Source organism: Opisthorchis viverrini (genome assembly GCF_000715545.1).
Source record: "Opisthorchis viverrini unplaced genomic scaffold opera_v5_601, whole genome shotgun sequence".
NCBI lineage: Eukaryota > Metazoa > Platyhelminthes > Trematoda > Opisthorchiida > Opisthorchiidae > Opisthorchis > Opisthorchis viverrini.
The window spans coordinates 121,455-141,885 of record NW_008752263.1 but is presented as its reverse complement, the minus strand read 5'-3'; the positions used below and the strand labels follow the sequence as shown (position 1 = coordinate 141,885).

The following is a 20,431-nucleotide window of genomic DNA, read 5'->3' as shown; positions in this document are numbered from 1 at the left end:
TTCCCCGGTTCGGATTTGCCATGGCGGCGGAATCCGTAATCCCCCACGATTTGTGCGCGTTTCCTGATTAACCCAGCTGCCATGGGGCCTGGGATGGATGATTAAATAGATATTCCCAGCTCCCGTGAACCCATTGGTTATACGAATAACAACCTTCTTCAAGAGTTTCATTTTAGTTATTGGTCAGCTGTCATTCAGCTTCGCCTATGGGAACTAGTTGCATCTTGTTCTGTTTGGTCACCATTCCAATGCAGCGGTCTGGTTGCTGTTCATATAGGCCTTACTATGAGGTTTCGCCAGTCCTGACAATAGCTTGGAGTGATGAGTTCCTCCAGCCAACCCGCCATAGCACTCTGTTTGAAATACACGTTCGTGAACTCATCCGCAAAGTAATAATTGGTCGGTAGCACTATATATTGACGGTCGCCCAGAGTATAGAGTTTCAAAATAAAAAACGTCGAGCTCGACGGGTGCCCTCTTAATCAGAGGCCAGCAATCAGAACCTATCCAGATCACTTTCCGGATATCCGGGTTCAAAATGTAGGGTTGGCTCTCGTTTTTTAAATATGTCCACCATGAAGGTAGATATTTTGATGCACAGACATAATCATCCTAGTAAGAGTATGATCTCGAAAGAGCTGATCGTTACAGTTCCAATGGCTCGACGATAAAACTTACTGAAAGGTGGGACGGGAGAAATGTTAGATATCTAGTATAACTTTCATGCATTCAAAAACATAGGAGATACTATACCACGTGATGCCAGAATAAAACAACGGACGTCCAAAAATCGATTTTTCATTGCTAACACTGGGCTTCGCAAACAGACCGACAATCGAGTTCTTTATTTTTCATCATCTAGCGATCATCGTGGAAAAATATGAGTGAAAATGGTGAGCAGATGCTAGATTTCAATTATAGCTTAGGCTGAAATTGGATGGTGACTGGGAATAGAATGAGTGGGGAGAACATTATTGTCGCAGGCATAATTAATCTTGCGTGTTCATCTGTTTTAGGATGTCACACGGGATAACTTCGCGAAAGTATTTAGTAAGTTTAGTAACTTTTGGTAACCACTATAGTTTTTCAATAGGGATCAAGATGAAGGACGGCTTGGGGAGGCTTCGATAACATGTGTTGACATAATCTAGTGTTCCAGGACAGACGTTTGAGTAAACGCGTGTTTAGTATTATCGCAAGTAACTTGCTACATTATCTGTTTAAGTGAAGCTCCTCGAAGTCGTTCAAAAAGATTTGACTCACTTTAAGGAAAACACGGTTTCTCAATTTCAGACTATGCGTTATTATTATATCATGGGCATAGGTCATGTATACATTATTTGGATTTGCAATTGCGGCGCAATCCGTAATCACCCACACTTTGTGCGCGTTTCCTGATTAACCCAGCTTACTTGGGGGTCTGGAATGGATGAGTAAATAGATATTCCCAGCTCCCGCGAACCCATTGTAGCTAAAAGGTTTTATGTTCTTCAAGAGTTTCATGTTAGTTGGTATTTTGCTGTCATTCGGCTTCGCTTCTGGGAACTTGTTGCCTCTTGTTCTGTTTGGTCACCATTCCAATGCAGCGGTCTGGTTGCTGTTCATATAGGCCTTATCATGCGGTTTCTTCAGTCCTGACAATAGCTTGAAGTGATGAGTTCCCCCAGACACCCCGCTATAGCACACTGTTTGAAATACACACATTCGGGAACTCATCCGCAAAGTAATAATTGGTCAGTAGCACTATATATTGACTGTCACCCAGAGTATCATGTTTTCAAAATAAAAAACGTCGAGCACGACGGGTGCCTTTTGACCAAAGGCCAACAATCAGAACCTATCCAGATCAGTTTCATATAAAAACAAACTTCCACTTGGACATCTCGGTTCAGAATGTAGGGTAGGCTCTCGTTGGTTAAAATATTTCCCTCAGTAGTGTAGATATTTTCATTCACAAATATAATCATACTAGTAAGTGTATGATTTCGTAAATGTTGAGCGTAACCATTCCAATGGCACGGCGATAAATCTAACTGGAGTATAAAACTGCCTTCAATCACCTTCATGCATTCAAAAGCATAGGAGCTACTATACCACGTGATGCAACAATAAAACAACGGACGTCCAAAAATCAATTTTTCACTCCCACATTCAAGCGGCCTCCCAAAAAGCAGAGCATTCTGCCGTATTTTGTTGTGCTTTGGTTGCGCCACGCAACACTCTCCTCTTCAAGATCATCTTAACCGTTCTCAACACTTACAGCGGCCCTGATGACAACGTGTTCATCTTCTACTCTGGGCATGTTGGGGTTTCCGTCTTACCTTGGTGGCAGAAGATGTAATGTAGTAAATTATGGTAACCACTATAGTTTTTCAATAGGAATCTAAATGATGGAAAGCTTGGGGAGGCCTCGACAACATGTGTTGACATAATCGATTATTCTTTATAAAAGAGAATGCATAGTCAAAAGTGGCCCACACATCAACTGGAAAATCGATCACAATCTACGAGGTTCGGACGTCTATCTCAAAAGTAATATCCCCAGCAATTCAGTTTAGTAGGCTTCGTCTAGGTGCTTTAAATGTTAGCGGCAACATTTCGTTTCACTAAAATTAGGTCGCTCAACTCACATGATTTCGCGGTCGATCCATTTAGATTTCTGAGCAAACTTAGTTACCATAAACAAAGAAGCTGGTCATATACGGCCACTCATGACGAACTCGTCAGCTGAAGTCTTCCTGACATATAAACATACTCCACTCTAGCTTTAAAGAAACTGTGCGAAGCACTGGTAGTAAAAAGAAGTTTACGTATTTCTGTATGGGAAACCAGTCTGTGTGGAAAACCCGGGAAGCAAAGTAGAGCGGGTCCAAACTCATTGGGCTTCATCAGCGGTGCGCTTAGTGATTGCAATATTAAACCGTTCGGCCACGGGCAGCCAAATGACAGCCTGATTTGTCCGCACTTGATCAGGCATAGCGTCACCCATTCTTCAATCAAGGGATCCACACCCACCACGACTGACTCCTCGAGTGACATTTTCTCAAATGAAAAAAATCACCCGTCGTTTTAATCAGTGTTCCTTTTGCGACAAATGTTTGAAAACGGCGGTGAAATTGACATTCGGAGTGACATGAAAATCAGTCGTTCGAAGTAGCCATTCAATTTTCTAACTTTGTGACTCCGAGTTTATTCACTCTAATGATGGTCCTTGCGCGCTCTTTTCAAGTTAGGTTTACATTACTGTCAGCATTACAGCATTACACTGCACGGGACATAGTGGCACTCATATACCGGCGTACAAAAACGCATTTAACATGGTACTCAATAGTGACTCTAGGAAGACTAAGCAAAACGCATTCAAACGTCTTCATCGGATTCTGTTAAACAATATTCTCAAAAAGTCAATAGTCGTTCAGCTATAACACCCATTCGGTGCGTAGCTATTATTTCACCTGATGAAGCACGAGAGCGGAGACAATGATAGCTTGCCAAAACCCGGACGGGAACAGTGGAAATGCTGAGATTGGGTTCGAAATCCTTAGTTCAAGCTTTTATCCCTGCGCCATCGACATCTCACGTGAATTTCTGTTCTTGTGTTGCGACAGCTGCATGCCGTGGAGTTGAACGAGATCCTCGCCCACATGCATTCAAAAAAAAAGTACAACAAATTGGTGCTGTACGTGGAGGCTTGCTATTCTGGTTCTTTGTTTCGAAATATGCTTCCTCCAAATGTGGGAAGTAAGTAGCTTAAATTTTTGGCTGGCTGCTTAGCAGATCCTGAGTAATAGCGCTCAGAATGTCCTTCATTTATAGGTAAACACTGCACTTACCAATACAACAAAACGAAGTTCCAAGCTTAGTTCATCCTTGTGTTCTTTCTGATCCTTGTAATGAAGTAATTTCTGCCTCTACTCAACATCCGTTTAGCCGTGGCTTGCACAACAGTCAGACTTCAGTGATTGTTATCGCTTCTGCCGATGAATTAGTTGCATATCGGTGGAGGAAATCATTGTGTTACCCGCACAATACCTGTGACATTTTGGTGTCCCTGTCCAGCAAGCACCATTGCAGGTAGATTTTGAATGATTTTGGATGAATCGTGTCCATTTTATAAAATCTACACTTCAACCCATCAAACATCAGGTTAGATGCTTGCATGCAATAAAATACTGAATATACATTCACTTACTGATTTTATTTTCACGAGGGAACCTAACCGAAACCAGCGAATTATATCGTTCATGAGAGTGTTTGGCCAGTCCATCCAGTCTGGGTTCAAGAAAGAATTAGATAATATGGAAAGTCGAGGTCTTTACCTACCTGATTCGTCGCAAGGGGCATGAAAGCTATGAAATCTGACAGCGAGTTGCCAGAGGCCTTCTGAGAGGTGGGTCAGTTCCATATTTCATGCAGAATCATAATTTCTGCGAATCACAGGATCAGTTTGCAAATAATTCATCTCACTATTTTACGCATATTTGATGGAGATTTATGTTATCTTTTGTCTGCAGTTTATGTGACAACAGCATCCAAGGAAGATGAAAAATCCTGGTCTATTTTTTGTGACGACAAGGATTTCGATATGTGTCTAGCGGGCGAATATGCGTACGCCTGGATCAAAGATTCGGAATACGTAAGTATTAACAAAACTGCTGCAAATAAGACAGTCAGTTGTGGATGGAAAATCCGGTGATATTCAGGAGCCAGTGGTAGACCACTTGGTACTTTAGAACACTTATTTGTTTACTTCTAATGTGCTAGCTATAATCTCTTAGTAAATATAAATCTTTGGATGAGGGTGGGGCCAGGTATCTTCTGGAGTCTGCAGATACTATTGACATTTGTGAAAGCTAAGCCCAAAGTTGTATTTTGTCTTCTGGAACTCGTTTGTTATGCGCCGGGCAGATGTGAGTTTCTCATCTTATCCCCGCCAGTCTTGCACGTGGATGCTTACGCCTATCCAGCTATCATTTTGGTAAGGAAAATTTCGGCAACATAGTCTTTAACGGTTCCGCCAACGTGAACTTGACCACTCACCCCAAACTTCAACCTCCGAATACAGATGGAACATATGGTGTCACAAAATTGGATGTCAGATCGGGTTTAGTTTAACTTGAATCGAGCTAAGCAAAGTTTTTCCGTTGGCCTGCAACCTGCCCAGCAGTAATTTCCTTCAATGGTACGGCGCCCTTTGTGAGACTGGTTATAAATCTTTTATATACATTACAGCTTGCGGTTGCCCCAAAATAAGGAAGGCATTAGTTTGATATCTAGGCTTTCTCACTTTCCTTCCGATCACGCTAACATCTGATTTTGCAGAGGTTTGATAAGGTATGCATGGGGGTATGAAAGAGTCCATTAACGTCTGGGTGCCAAAGGCGTACCTCGCTCCCTATGACACTGACTGTCTGAATGTCACTTTGTCCGAGTGTTTTTTTTTAAATTGTGCCCTTGAATTAATGTTAGTAGAGTTCTTGTTGTTATTTTCCATTCAGATTGCCTGAGTGGGTGTCTAGGGCTGCAGGATCATCGGAGTTATCGTGGTAGTCCAGCACCAAAATTTTCCCCATTCATTTTAATTCTTTTCTTTGGAATAGGGATTTGAATGAATTCTGAACGCGCGCAGGGAATCGCCAGTGTTGATTACGGATGCTGCTATTGATGACGTGGGTGATCATGTAGATGATGATGGTAACAATGAATCTCCTTAACTCCATCGTCTTAATAAATCTGTCGAAGTAAACTACGAAAGGAAGTTGGTCATGTAGGCATTCACTCGGTAATAGGTCATCGTTAATCCAGTTCTCACATATCCCGATTCATCACAAATGAAAAACTTTTAAGTGCTACCCTAGCAGACGATACCTTATTCAAAATATGCATCCGGCATTGCAACACAACTTGGCTGAGCCATGCAGTACGTATGTTTAATTACTAACTGCCGAGAAGGTTGTTGTCTTCTGTCCGGATTGTCATAAACCTAGAGGTGAACCTAAGTTGACATGACAAAAGGGAGATAAGGATTCTATAGAAATTTGAATACTGTTGGTGTTTTTCGCCTTTCCGAATGGGGCAAACTTGACCCTCCCAGTGCTTGGCTAGCGACACCTAATGATATGGCAACCCAGCGTTTACATCGGCGTCCATGCTGTTTCATGCTGTTTCCATCCCCATTCCATTATCTTTTCTTTTTCCACTACAAATAAATACGAATGCGTGTACGGCAGTGGAGCATGCCTATTTCCTTTGATGTTGCTTCCGATGATGGTGATGATGATGATGATGATGATGATGGTGGAGGCGTTCGTTACCACAGAGCATCAAATTCTAAGATTTGTCGTCCTGCAACATCGAAGTGCTTACTAATTTAGCAGTAATATTTGTCGTCAGATAGTTCGGTTGTATTAATTCTAGTGATAGTTTCCCGGTTCGCCTACAGTGAATTAATCTTTGAAATGAGTAAGCGTATCCGCACACTTCACGTGGCCTTACTTTGTCATTATCTCTCCCTGGCGCGCAGCATGACTTGAAAACGCGTACACTGCAACAACAGTACGAAGAAGTAAGAAAAAGGACAGCGAATAGTCACGTGATGCAATACGGTGAGATGGTGAGTTAAACGCTGTCACGGAGAAATTCAGCTGAGTTACTTGTGGAAAGCGAAACTGATATGAAAATGAGATGACAGTTGCATTTCGTTATCTTTAAAATGTGGCGGTCCATTTCGAAGAGAGCAGATTGGTATTTCTGGTTCCAAAGCCGAATTTCAGCAAAGCTGCCAGTCCAGGCCTCTAGATATCCCAGCCTAGCTGGTGCCATTTTCCGGATAACCAAGCGATGGCTTTGCAACATTCGTTCCTGTGCTATGGTGCAAACGGAAGTCAAATCATCATGAATCAACCACAAGTAATTCATAAGTAGAATGAATTTACGCGATGACTGAAACTTACACCTGAAAAGTTAACACTCGAGGAGCCAGTCAATACGTGGTCAGGTGATGTGGTTTTCCGTGACTGAACGATGATTTGTGCTCTCTAAATGAAAGCCAATCACCATGCAGCCCAGTCCTTTGTGGCAGAAGGTTTATCAATTCTCTGTTGGTGTGAGATAAGCAATTTTTGTTGCTCCAAATAAAGACGAAACACTTATTCAGTGCTTCTATGTTGTTAGCGTAGATTGGCTTCATCGAAAGGCAAAATATCCATTCAAACAAAACGTTCTGCTGGGCAGCAATAACTGGAATTGTCAAATATCGTGGGTAAGGACGATCGATAAAACACGTCAGGGACCCATCGTGATGCCTTTAAACTATCGTTTAAACCATACTATTTAACGACGCCGTTAGTGAACTAGCCAGCTGCGTTACGTGATTCAGACACATGGACAACAAAACGCATATTCTAAATACACGTCGATACGTCGGATACTGCGCTTCGGTCCGATTCGCAGAAATATAGTCGACGTAGTTTTGAACTGAACGAGCAAACCCAGATGATGAGACTTGTGATTTGGTGAACGTCAAATTTCACACTGTTTGCGAAACGGTTTTGGAATTAATGTCAATTCATCAATCGGATTTTTCAACATGAACACGTGAGTACTAAGGTGTAAAACTACGGTTGCAGGTCGCATGGACCCGGCAGCCATCCCGGTTGGTAATAAACTGAGAGGTCTCTTTTTGTTGTGTATTTCAGGGAATAGGAAGTCTTCCAGTTGGAAAATTCCAAGGTCATTATGATCTACCCATACACCGGTATGACGGGACAATACCAGTATGTGCTCAGCGCCATGTTCGAAATTTTTCTAAGAACCAAGTGACCAATCCATATTCCAATGAGACTAATAAGTTGCCACTTCAGAGGCGGAAAAATCCCCAATCCAATTTAACATCGCCAAAGAGTGCTAATTTAGGACTGACTCAACAATCTCATTTAGAAGGATCTCTTTTGATGGAAACAAGAATTACTGCGGCCAACAACGTTCATCCGAGAAGCCTCCCCTCTGGTTTGCTACAGAAAAACCAATAGACTGATAAATAAAAAAATTATTGACAGTTGGATATACAGATGAATGGATGGATGGACAGATAGATAGATAGATAGATAGATAGATAGATAGATAGATAGATAGATAGATAGATAGATAGATAGATAGATAGATAGATAGATAGATAGATAGATAGATAGATAGATAGATAGATAGATAGATAGATAGATAGATAGATAGATAGATAGATAGATAGATAGATAGATAGATAGATAGATAGATAGATAGATAGATAGATAGATAGATAGATAGATAGATAGATAGATAGATAGATAGATAGATAGATAGATAGATAGATAGATAGATAGATAGATAGATAGATAGATAGATAGATAGATAGATAGATAGATAGATAGATAGATAGATAGATAGATAGATAGATAGATAGATAGATAGATAGATAGATAGATAGATAGATAGATAGATAGATAGATAGATAGATAGATAGATAGATAGATAGATAGATAGATAGATAGATAGATAGATAGATAGATAGATAGATAGATAGATAGATAGATAGATAGATAGATAGATAGATAGATAGATAGATAGATAGATAGATAGATAGATAGATAGATAGATAGATAGATAGATAGATAGATAGATAGATAGATAGATAGATAGATAGATAGATAGATAGATAGATAGATAGATAGATAGATAGATAGATAGATAGATAGATAGATAGATAGATAGATAGATAGATAGATAGATAGATCTATCAAGAATGTTGGTTGGATGTGTTCGTGGCATAAAACAACACACGATAGTTGAGATCGCATTTCATATAGTTAGCGAAATACATGAAAAGCTTAATGATGTTCTACTTACCCCAAGATGACTTACAGGCGACTGAGTTTCCCCGACAATTTGCGTAACCCTGGCAGCCGCGTGGTGTTATGTAGTTTCTTCTTAATAGTGAGTCATCTAGGAAGACAATTCTTCCAGTCAGCAGTGTCAGAGCTGCTGCTGACAGCTTATGCTTCCCATTTGCTTTTTCGGTTCTAGCTGAGTGCTGCGGATAGACAATCCTCTTTGCAAGCGCATTTGTTTTCAAAGTCTAGACGCTTAATGGAGGCTACAACGGAGCAAGAACACGAAGCCGCTTGGCGTAAGCTGCACCGTGCAAGTCAGGTTTGTATTTTGTTTTTCTTATTACACTGATCACCGACTAAAAACTGAAAGCACGATAAAGGTTTACTTCAGTTAAGAATCGAGTTGTGTAGTAGAGTATAAGTGTTGCGAATACATGAGAGCAAATGAACGGTAATCAGTCCTGCATTTTAAAGGTAGTTTCATAATGCTACCCAAAAATCCAACGTGGTTCGTTTAGATGTGCTAGAAGCCTTTTATATTCTACCTATAATCCCCCATAACCATACTTTCCGCTTCTTTCAGCTTGGCCGCATCGTCAAGGAAACGTTTCGCGACATCGTCGGTGAAGTGATGACCCACCATAAGCCAACTCTGAAGGGCTTGTCAAAAAGGGATAAACTCATGTGTTTTCAGGCAGTATTCGACCAACTCCGAACGCACTGCTTCACAATTCAGCAGGTATGTTGACCTCCTGAGGTACGGAAACAGGGGATTTCATACATTACTAGCAAATACATTTAACCCGGGCGTCACGTATGTCGAGCCTCAGTCCCAAGATGACGTCACATCAAACCGCTAGCAAACGACATTTACGGTAGGAACTTTCGCGACAAATCCGGTACTCAGATCACTAACATACTCGTTCTAATTTTGAAACTTGACCTTGATTCCGCAGCGTTGTATTCATTAGTTCAACAGTTTGTGTGCTATTTCTGGAGCCAGGTAAAGTCTGAATTCCTGATCACAACGGCGACTCATGGAAGGTAGAAAGTGATTTGGGCAGTTCAGAATTTTAAACTATCAGAGATGTTATGAAATAGGATCTCCTATTCTATGGAATGTGCATATGGTTATACCAAGATTGACAGCAGCTAGTTGGAGCTGTCTGAGGTCTGTTCAGTTGAGTTCAGTTCAGTTCATTCCAAGTAACTTCAATTCATGCAAAAAAGAACCCACAAGCTTGCCGAAAACCCTTCGATAGCCCACGGCCGGTTTCGCCCTTCTTAGACTCATCCATCACAGTCCCCAAGTTTCTACCAACCTTAGGTTCTACTTGACTTCAGTTCAGTTCAGATCACTTCAGCTCAGTTCAGTTCAGTTCAGTCCATTCAGTTCATTTGAGGTCAGTTCAGTTCAGTTTAGTTCAGTTCAGTTCAGTCTAGTTGAGTTCAGTTCAGTTCAGTTCTTCTCACCTTAGCTCAGTTCAGTTCATTTCATTTCAGCTCAGTTCAGTTCAATTCACTTCTGTTCAGTTCAGTTCATTTCGGTTAATTTAAGTTCAGTTTTGCAGCTCCCATGGCGAGCTACGTTGGCGTTCATCGAAATTTTGAACCCTTTCATTGGAAGTGACACGGGTCAGTCTTGATGAGGGGGTTCCTTGTTCCAGAATGATCTGTGAGTTCAACGCTGCTAAGGAATATAGTGAAGCAGGATTTGACCAGCAATTGTGGCTGAAATTTTTCAAAACGCAGAATTTTGAAGAACATTTACCGAACAAATTTGCGCCCATCTAACAAATTGCTGGAAGCATCGGTGCGGTAAAACAGTAGAAGAACAAGCCACGTATGATACCCGTAACTAATTAACTCAGATCAGTTCATATGAATCTCTTTGTTTCACTTTTACAGTTTATCTCGGTTCCAGTGTTCTGGCAACCACTTTTAATGTTTATTGGCTCAATCTCTGGTTATTCTGTATACGCCGGTAAAAACCGCCGCCCCTGGTACAGAAAATCTTACGATTTTTCCTGTTAGTATTTTACTTGAAAGTCCACGGATGCCCACTGCTAGCGATGCTGTACTTACCAAGGTACGACCCTCAGGACTGACGGTACTATGTTCTTTTACACGTTTACGTAGATGAGTAATTCTGCAAGTAATTTCAGTATTTAAAATTGATCAAGGACAAACACGCAGCAACAGTTCGTTAACGTAGCATCTGTCCGAGAAGCATATCACATGACTGTTGATTCAATAACGGCATCGCAGCATCGTTTGCTCTCTGCGCTTATGAAGCTTTTGGTTAAAAAACTAGCGAAGGTTTATTAAAGGAACTTGCTTTTGGTCAGTTGCTATCCGTTCTCCACGTCCGGAGCAATCGATCGCATAAGTTACTGGAGTAATTATCCTTAAATCACATGTCTTCGTGCACAGCTTATTCTCACCTGAGTGTTCTCCGGAGATTTCTTGAATCTCCAAATATGCCTGACTTACGGATACACTTCAACGACCAATATGCTGACCAGTATTTGCACACGACGGCAATTGGGATTATGAGAGAATATGAAGTAGTGTCTCCCTGGAATGGGCGTTTGTGGAACCAAATCAAACATTCTATACAGAGGATGCCCACTGAAAAGCAAAGGCGTTTTACTCGTTCGTCTGATTTAATACGATTTGATCTAATGGCGGTGGATGTTTAACCGAAAAGAGCATAAAGATTTCCATGTAGGAATCGCCAACTTGTATAATTTCAGTGGACTATCAACGAAACATCTGCGTCTAATTTACGCACAAGTAGAACGCGATTTTCACTGAAAATCTGGAAGGGCGACTGCCTGATGAAACCCAAGAAGTACAAAACCGGGCACAGCTTTACTACGTATTTTGTTTCCTAGCGTTTACAGATTTTCACTCATCTGTTACTTAACTAAAACATTTCGAGTGGTCTAAGCTAGAATCATGGGAGTTTATATCAAAGCGCTTGGAAATGTCCAGAATTCAGATATACTAGTATTCACCAACGGATCACTGACGCATCATCCGCTTGTCATTCGGTGCAACTCAATCACAATCTTTCCCGGTTTTGAGCCTAATGTCCTCTTTCTCTAAAACGCTGAATTCTGTTGGTGTACGTTAGGATCAATGTTGTGCAAACGCACATTCCTGATCGTTTGAAAGCATTCTTAGTGATTATTTCCAACCTGTGCTGGACACGCGGGAACCTCAATCATTTCCATGCGTTGTGGAACTTCCGTTTTCTTAGCTGTGATCCTGTTATCTGTCTTCAGGTCCCCGAGGTAGCCCAGCACACAACTCATTTAATAGCGCTATGCAAAGCAGGATACATGGCTGAAACCCTCATTGACTCTGTCTACAACATCTGTTCCTAAAGGACAAGCGTCCCATTTTGTGAGTTTGACAAAATAAAATGAATTGCTGCTGCTTACTATCGTGTTTTTCCATTGCCACGAAAACGGGTTGTATTTTCCTTCAAGCTAGCCATCCAGAAATCGTTCGGTTAAGAAACCGAAAGCATTCATGCAAAACCGTCCGGGGTCTCAGGCCTTGTGAACTCATCAAGACGCCTCCACAAATCTGACGCAGTACATAGGTGCATAAGACGAACAAAAATATGCCGTTTGGCCAACACAGGCAGAAAAGTTATTGGTCATCTGTCGACTCAAACACTGCTCAAATTTCAATGTTTATTGTTTCAGTGGTTTAAATCTTCATCGGATATTTAGTTAAGGTTTTTTATTAGGCAATTTGGCGGTTGTTCTTTTAAGAAATGGTACATATGATTTAGTTGTATCATATTCACCAACTGGCTGGTGATCATGCGCGTGGTGAGGGAAGGGACCAACACCACGCTATATACCCGAATGCAGATGTGGATACAACCGACGCGCAGTACCGCACAGCAGTCGTCACAACGGAGAGACCGAACATCGGGGGATGAAGAATAAATGCTTAGGAACTGACCAATAAAACGCTGCGCGACACAAAGGGCCGATTGATCAAAAAACAAAATACAAAAGAAAAAACTACAAAATACAATTTGCATGTCTTTATTTAAGATGACCTGCTGCCCATAAGACTGCGGAAGATGCTTCACCAACTCATTAGAAAGCTCAGCTTTCTGGGTTACATTAGATAAGCGCACGATGTGATTGTGAATTGAAACACTTTTGATGGGAAATTGCAGAGTAATCAACGCCACAGATTAGGTGCAGTGTGACAGTACTTTCACACGTTCCACGGACACCTATCTTGGGACTAACGTACCATATTCACTCCGTACCGGACAGTCAGTCTGCGTTTTACTAGAGCTGTCAACACGCACACGGCGATGAAATGAAATGTAGGCTACAGTATACAAACAATCCTACACTTCACTGAACTAGATGATGTTTGGAGCTGGGCGTAGTCAGACCACTACATAAAACCAGCACGGAATTCGACGTCATTCGCCAAACGGTAAGGAGTGAAGGAATTGGCATTGAGCAAGCCGAGAATCATGGAATACCCGTCCCGTTAATTTTTTGTTGTGATTTATGTGAGCAGCACTTGCACCCTTTCCTTCTCTTGTAAAAATGTGTTTCATCCGCCCAATCCGCTGGCACTTTAAACCTTTCAAAACATCAGAGGTTGGGGATCCAGCCAACACGCCAACTGATAAGGCAATCCGAATACTTCGGTTACACAGAAATTACCGGTTGATTAAAGCAGGTTATCGCCACCAACTGGTGGAACTCTTCAAATATACCTCGTTTTTGTGCAAATGTCGGAATGAAATAAATGGAATGATACAGTTATATCACTCATGTGCCAGGTTCCAGAAGAAACTCACCGATAAGGGTGCACAATATATTTGCTTATTTGCGAGCGAGTGCAAAAGTTACAACGGCCCCGCGCTATTCGAAGGGCCCTTTGCGGCATTGAGCCTGGCACACTGATGTCGCTTAGTGGACACCAGCAACGTCGATAGAGTCTTTGTGAGATGCCGGAACGCTAATCATATTCGGTCGTGCTTTTGTGGCGTGCATGAGGACTCATTGGATTTTGCTGAGCTGGTTGAATGACTGACTGGGCCGGATGTTTGCTGGATTTCCTGTTCAGATGTCGGTGGAGTTTCAGGGTCTCATTGGGTTCCGACAATGCTAGGGTTACCTTCAGGAATGGGACACTACCAATAGATAAAAATACACTCATTTGCAAATTAACTAAGCCTCAACGGGTGACTACACTTAACCAAAATAATTTTCTCGTCTATGTTGGTCTCTATAAACTGGAGTGTAAATTAAACTGCATTTCAGGATTCTGTTCAATGACAAGTTAATTCACTCCTCACGGTGCGCAAACTACTTGTGATCTTAGTCGTGTCCCAAGGATAAATCACCCAAGCTTTGCTGCTCCCGAGGTTGGCTGAAACATTGTATGCAGGAGTACGATGTTTGACCCAATCGAAATCCCCGGGACAAGCTAAATATGAATTGGAATTTTTTTTCCATAGGCTGCAGGTTAACTAGCGTAAATGATGTCTTTTACTTCCCACAATAGGATACATAAAATTGAGCAACTCGCAAGGAATTTAACACGTCATGTTTTGCCTGGACTGGTCGTGCTACGAAAACGACAGAAGCGAATCACGCACCACGGTCCAGCACCGCACCCTGCGAAGGTTTTATGTTTACAACCAACACCATATAAACGACTATCTGATGCCTCCTACTGGAGTGAGAGATTGTCTCTGGAGGGCTGGAGATAACTCGGTGGTTAAGCCGCAAACGTACTGGCCGGAGGTTTCACCCTTCGGCCCAATCCTGGCATTTCGGCTGCACCTGTTTTGAATTGAGGAATATCTCAGCCCTCGTGCTATTTTGGGGGCCGAAATACAACACTTGAATGATTCATGTATAACAATAAATTTGTTAAACGTGGATGCTCGTAATTATGACGTATTGCGCAAGAACAACGAGCGGGAACAAATCGGCGACTGAAAAGAATCATAGGGGACAACCGCAGTGACAACTTGACAGCTTACACAGCCGCTTTCGGGTGACTAAGCCAGGATAAAAGTGCACTTATGACTTGACGCGTAGAGCACCCTACCACGGAAAACCTTCAGGACATCAGGAGACACCACTGCCGCCCAAGAATGGTCACATATCTCGCGTATATTCGTGTAATCGATAAGATATGAACAAACTGAGCACATGATATCTGATTGGAGGAAATTCTGAGGCACATTTACGGAACCGTTTTGGTAGAATATCATTCGTAACAGGAGGCGTTTAGCGGTAGTGGATGGAAATAAGTTGGAGTTGCATAGTAAGGTGGCACGGTAGAAATGTTAGAACTTTAGTATTAGGAAACTTGATGCCTGCTTCAAGGGTTCAGAAGTCGGCACAACATTACCCAGCGCTTGTCGTGATCTCATCTATGGAGGGTGCGAGTATAGGTTCCGCATCTATACGGATATAACCAGACGAACTTGAAATCCAAAATTAAGCAGAGAGTAACAAGTAGCACGTGTGTATTCCAAATGGCGTATGTGTACGGCCTCTGGAATATTATATACAATGCGCCCAGGGGACAAGTCCGTGTAGCAGGAGCATCTGATCGGCCCAGACATTAAGCATACAAACTTGGGAGCACATTCTACCGATAGTGCAGATTGTGTAGTTTATCCAAAGTGAGAAAATGCATCGATATTGTTCACCTGGGCCTTGGATTATGTGATTGGTGCCGCAGACAAACCGAACGGCATCCCATATAATAACTATAGGATATTCTCAAACGTGAGGACTACATTATCCCGGCCTCTGCCTTGACAGTCGGTCGTCAGCATTTTGAACGCAAGCCCGACGTCGTGAGATATTGGATGTGCTAGGAGTATCAAGCATCTCAACAAACAAAGGGACAGCTACAACCCGATTTACGGTCCGGTTATTCAACCACAGCTTGGAAGTCGGTGACACAGATGGGGCAAAATGTGGGCCAAGGGCGGCTGATTCACTACCAGAAGCGCTGGTAACGATCAAGAACCCTGCTGTTCCCAATTCCATGCGGACTTTAGGAAGGATTCCGTGATGGGTAATACAATGCAGTCAGTTTGTCAAGGATTAAACACGATTGCTGCTCCATTGTACGACATGCGCGTGCCAAATTGAGTGTTCGAGTGATTCAAGGCAGCACATGGGGATTTTGAACGTGTCAAAGCGTGGATTCTGGATCAGCAAACGACCATCAAACAGACCAGTGTTGAACGGTTGATCGAAAAATCGGGTTACGGCGGGTATTACCCGATTGAAATTGCCCGATAATCTGTGAATATCCAGAGAGCGTCAAGAAGCTGCGTTCATGAGGTAGACGGATAATGTTTTTTTCAATAAAAAGGTACATGAAAGAGATTTAGTCTCCTGTCTCATTGTCTGCAAAATGGCAGTTGGTGTTTTCGGTAAAACTCTGTGCGGCGGAAGGATTGCCTACATTCATTGGTACATCATTTGCAAAATGCCTATTGCAGATATTCAGTATGTGTTTTGCTGCATAGTAGCACGTAGAACGTTGACTCACTCCGAAATCCATGATCTAGAAGTTCGCCGCCTCGATCAAGGTCAAATCAATCTTTAAGCTAACAAAACTACGTATCACCGGTAAGTAGCAAGGCTCTGGGAGAGTACGTGATGACTTCGTTCATTCTGGAGGCCACACTACTCACCAGTGTGCTTAAAATCCTTCGACAGCTCACCACCGGTTTCCTATACCGAATATTGGAAACTCAGAACTTCGCTCATTTGCACATGAATTCGGTTTTGAAATGGAGACTCAGATGTGTCCAGTTTAATCGCCTGTTTGTGATGGTAAGCTTCAACTAAATGCGGCGCGCAAGCCTGCTTAGTATTTCATTTGCTCAGATATTTGAGGCACGCAATACGCTGATGTTCAGGCGTCATACGATACCGGTTAATTTCCTGAAAACGCTTGGACAGCCCACGGCAGGTTTCGCTCTTCTTGGTGCTCCCGTGAAAACCGAATTTGCGTGCAAGAAGACTGGTCTTCAAAATATTCTTACTCAAAAATATGTTTAAGAAAATTGCATACGCGATAGCCCTTTTCGGAATACTGCCCCTTTGTCGTTTACGTAGTTCGTCGAATCTACATATTTTGACAACTTTTTTATGTGGTTTTTCTAACATCAATCGCAGTAGTGGAAATCTTTAGTAAGATATTTATCCCCATTTTTGTGAGGTGCGCAGTTTTGATGATTTCAAAATAGGATGAAACGTTTGTAGAGTGATTACAGGATTTCCACTTAAGGTCGGCCTGGCTAACATATCAGAGGAAGGGTAATTTTATTGAGTTGATAAACTTACTCCTCAGTAGTCGTCACTCGCGGGGCCAGTCAACACGCGACCATGCATTGCGGTTTTCGGTTATCGAAGGATGAGCGGTCATATTTCCAATGTTGATGAGAGCTAATCACACTACCGAATCTCCGGTCGGGTCTCAATGATCAAGTGCTGAGCGCACTAGTTGGGCCGTCACGGGTCCGGTTCGAAGCTACCTAGATTTTCGTGAGATGCACACCGCTGATGAATCCCGGGAAGGATGAAGTTGCTTCGCGGTTCTTCTGAGCGTTTTGGTACAAAATGCATTTACTTACACGAATAAATCTCCACAAAATATTCCAAAGTTTCATTACGCCATCAAAACCCGGGGACTGAATCTGTCCCTAGTATTGCTGTGTAACTCGCGAGCAATTTAAACGCCCCATCCAGGGAGATTCCGAATCCAATGCGTACGTTAACTGAGGAGAAAGGCTCATCAAATACTTAACTGATTAGCCATGTTATAGTGGTTGCATAGCCTTCATGGAACGACTTTGATTCTGTCAAATAATAGACCGATTTCGATAAGATAACCTGGGAATGAGCACATTGAATGGGATTTCGGCGGATATTACGTAGATAATCCATCGACGACAAGTTCTCGCCTGATGCACAGGTCCAATCATATTGACCGCTTACTTTAGATCCAAACTTTGTTTTTACAGGTATGATTAATCTTGGAACTGATTAGACACGGACTAGCGTCTTCCTCGGACTTCGGCAATTGGTGGGATTTTGATACATGCTGGAATGTTGTAACCATGATGAACATGTCGCAATTCACACATCCATCATCGGGTCTTCTTCTAGTGGGTCATTGGACCAGGCCCTCGAACGCCTTCCGACTTCACGACATTCCGGAAATCCATAAATCAAACGGTCCAATTAGACAGAAAGCAGGTAACATAGGTTCTCAACTGCATGAACGGGCCGGAATTTTGGCCGGTATTTAAATCTCTTCACCGGGAAATATAGAGCTACCTGTTTAATCAGATGACATTCTTGTATGTTTGGATGGGAATTCGGCATGTTCAAATGTGCCAAAATAGGGCTCTTTAGCAATATTCAATTAACAGTTATCAGCGAACGCATGCCTTCTCATTGGACACAGCTTACGGAAGTTAAAATAGCGGAAGGTAAAGAAGCATGTCTGAATCCCACCCACTTCGTTTTTTGACTCAGTCATTTATACTCAAGAACAAAGATTCGCAATGAAATCTCATATACTCATAACAAAGTTGAGATCAAGACCACTGATATTCCATAAAAGTAAGGTACATCCGAGGTCTTTTGGAGAATTCTAAACACAGTTATAATAACAGTAAATTTCCAGAGAGGGAAAATACTGCGCTCGGCACTGAGGCAATTAGATCATTGCCTCCCGGCAAAGCGTACCACCGACTTCGTCTACGATATTAAGTGTGACGACTGCAGCACTGTCTATATAAGACAGACGGATAAGGCACATTATATTACTATCGGAGAGCATAGCTAAAACTAAACAGGCCGCCAAGAAACAAGGATGAATACAATGATTTACTGAAGGACACAGAGATTGCAGAAAACGCAGTGGATACCTGGCACAAAACCGAATAATTAATGCTGACATCTTGAGGCGCGGACAAGGGCCTACTTCACATTGACTGGTAACCCAGGTGGGTAAATCGCTAGGCATTCCACTGTTAACAGAATAAAAGGCGTGGAACTGGCAAGCCTAGGGTGAACGTTTTTGGATCAGTCAAGTAGGTGTGCGGTCATTAGATACAAGAGTAGTCATCGTCTGAATTCCAATTGAACTCAACCCACCGGCTCAAACTAAATTCCCAGAGCACTCATAACCCCAGAAAGACCAAAAGAAATCTGCCAGTGGCAACCGAGGTGAATCGTTACCTCGAAGTGGGAAATTAACGAACCCAAACCCGACCAGAATTTATCTGAAACTCCTGTTATTCACCTAAGTAACATTTTGACAAACGCAGTAACCGTCAAGAGCCTTATTTCACACTCAACGCTGACCTAGTCTGACGATATGGAGGTGTTCACTGATGGGTTCCCCGCCTGTCTTTCGACGAAGCTAGTTTGGCGACCAGCCTGATGAAACTTTCGTGTCAAAAGCAAAGCGTTGCCTAAATAAAACCTGCCGATTGCTTACCAAACCCTCCTGAAACGTATAAGATCTCGCTTGCATTGGAAAGTATTCACGTTCATGCTCTTTCATACCATCTCATCGTGGAACGCAGTGACTTCTGAGAAGTAGAAAATGATTAAATTATCCATTGAATGAGTATGGTTTTGTAAACTACGTTTTCAGTCATGCATTTTCTAAGCTGATAAGGGAATGTGGCGAAATTGACCTTTACGCGGTTTTTTCACTGGTAGCATAAATGTTGACTTTCGTTGGAACACGTCCTCTCACCAAATACAAACTTGTCCATATTCACAAAGGTTCGTAATTCACCACATCACCAAAGTTTTTAAAGTCAAGTCACTGAGTCTATTGTTTCACTGCCGAACAACTGTATTATATAGTGGGCAGGAGAATGAGCATGGCGTCAATTGGTACAAAGTTTAGGTTAATTTAATTGGAGTCTGATGTATGAAAATCAGTGCAATTTCACACGTAAGTTTGTGTTGCTAGGTTGCAACGTGATAGTTTCCAAAAAAATTCCCCCAAAACCGATAACGGCAGCGCTCGTACCTGACCAATATCAGGTGAAAAAAACCACATACAATGTATTGCGATCACTTATCTCGCCTAAGGTGATTTTCGAAAGCTAGATGTCATACGAAACGGATTACCCAAATTGGTCTTCTTATTCACCCACTCAAGCATTTTAAGTAGTTTGCAATGAATCAGTTGATGTTCCGGTACCCGAACACGTAGAGTCAAAGCATGTTATTTTGCGTTGCGTACTCTTCTCTTCCAGAAAGTTGGCCAAAATAAAAAGAATAAATAATAAGAATCACCCGACATCTGTGCGGGAAGTAACCACGTAGCGTAGTATCCAAAATCGCATTCAAACCTAGATTGAACATAGAAAACGTTTTGTTTAAAGTGATACAACTTGCCTGTGTTTATTCGTAGCCCTAAAACCTCTTGCAACTGTCACAGATTTTTACAAGTTTTCACTGAAACTAACTCACGTTGGAGACGCTACCAGATACGCTTTG

At 42.1% G+C, this 20,431-nt stretch overlaps 2 protein-coding genes across 2 annotated transcripts in view; one reads left to right on the top strand and one right to left on the bottom strand.

Moving 5' to 3' along the window:
- The window catches only part of T265_11822 (hypothetical protein), a gene marked incomplete at both ends in the record, with an annotated part of 17,041 nt that extends 4,785 nt beyond the window's left edge, over window positions 1-12,256 (top strand). Inside the window, 7 exons of the mRNA XM_009178599.1 lie at window positions 3,609-3,741; window positions 4,515-4,636; window positions 6,524-6,613; window positions 7,698-7,775; window positions 9,058-9,183; window positions 9,448-9,603; window positions 12,155-12,256. Coding sequence (XP_009176863.1) covers window positions 3,609-3,741; window positions 4,515-4,636; window positions 6,524-6,613; window positions 7,698-7,775; window positions 9,058-9,183; window positions 9,448-9,603; window positions 12,155-12,256 — 807 coding nt within the window. The remainder of the gene's footprint in view (window positions 1-3,608; window positions 3,742-4,514; window positions 4,637-6,523; window positions 6,614-7,697; window positions 7,776-9,057; window positions 9,184-9,447; window positions 9,604-12,154) is intronic.
- T265_15556 (hypothetical protein) overlaps window positions 4,193-20,431 on the bottom strand; it is a gene marked incomplete at both ends in the record, with an annotated part of 28,325 nt that continues 12,086 nt past the window's right edge. Inside the window, 2 exons of the mRNA XM_009178598.1 lie at window positions 4,193-4,272; window positions 9,432-9,516. Of these exons, the coding sequence (XP_009176862.1) occupies window positions 4,193-4,272; window positions 9,432-9,516 (165 nt within the window). The remainder of the gene's footprint in view (window positions 4,273-9,431; window positions 9,517-20,431) is intronic.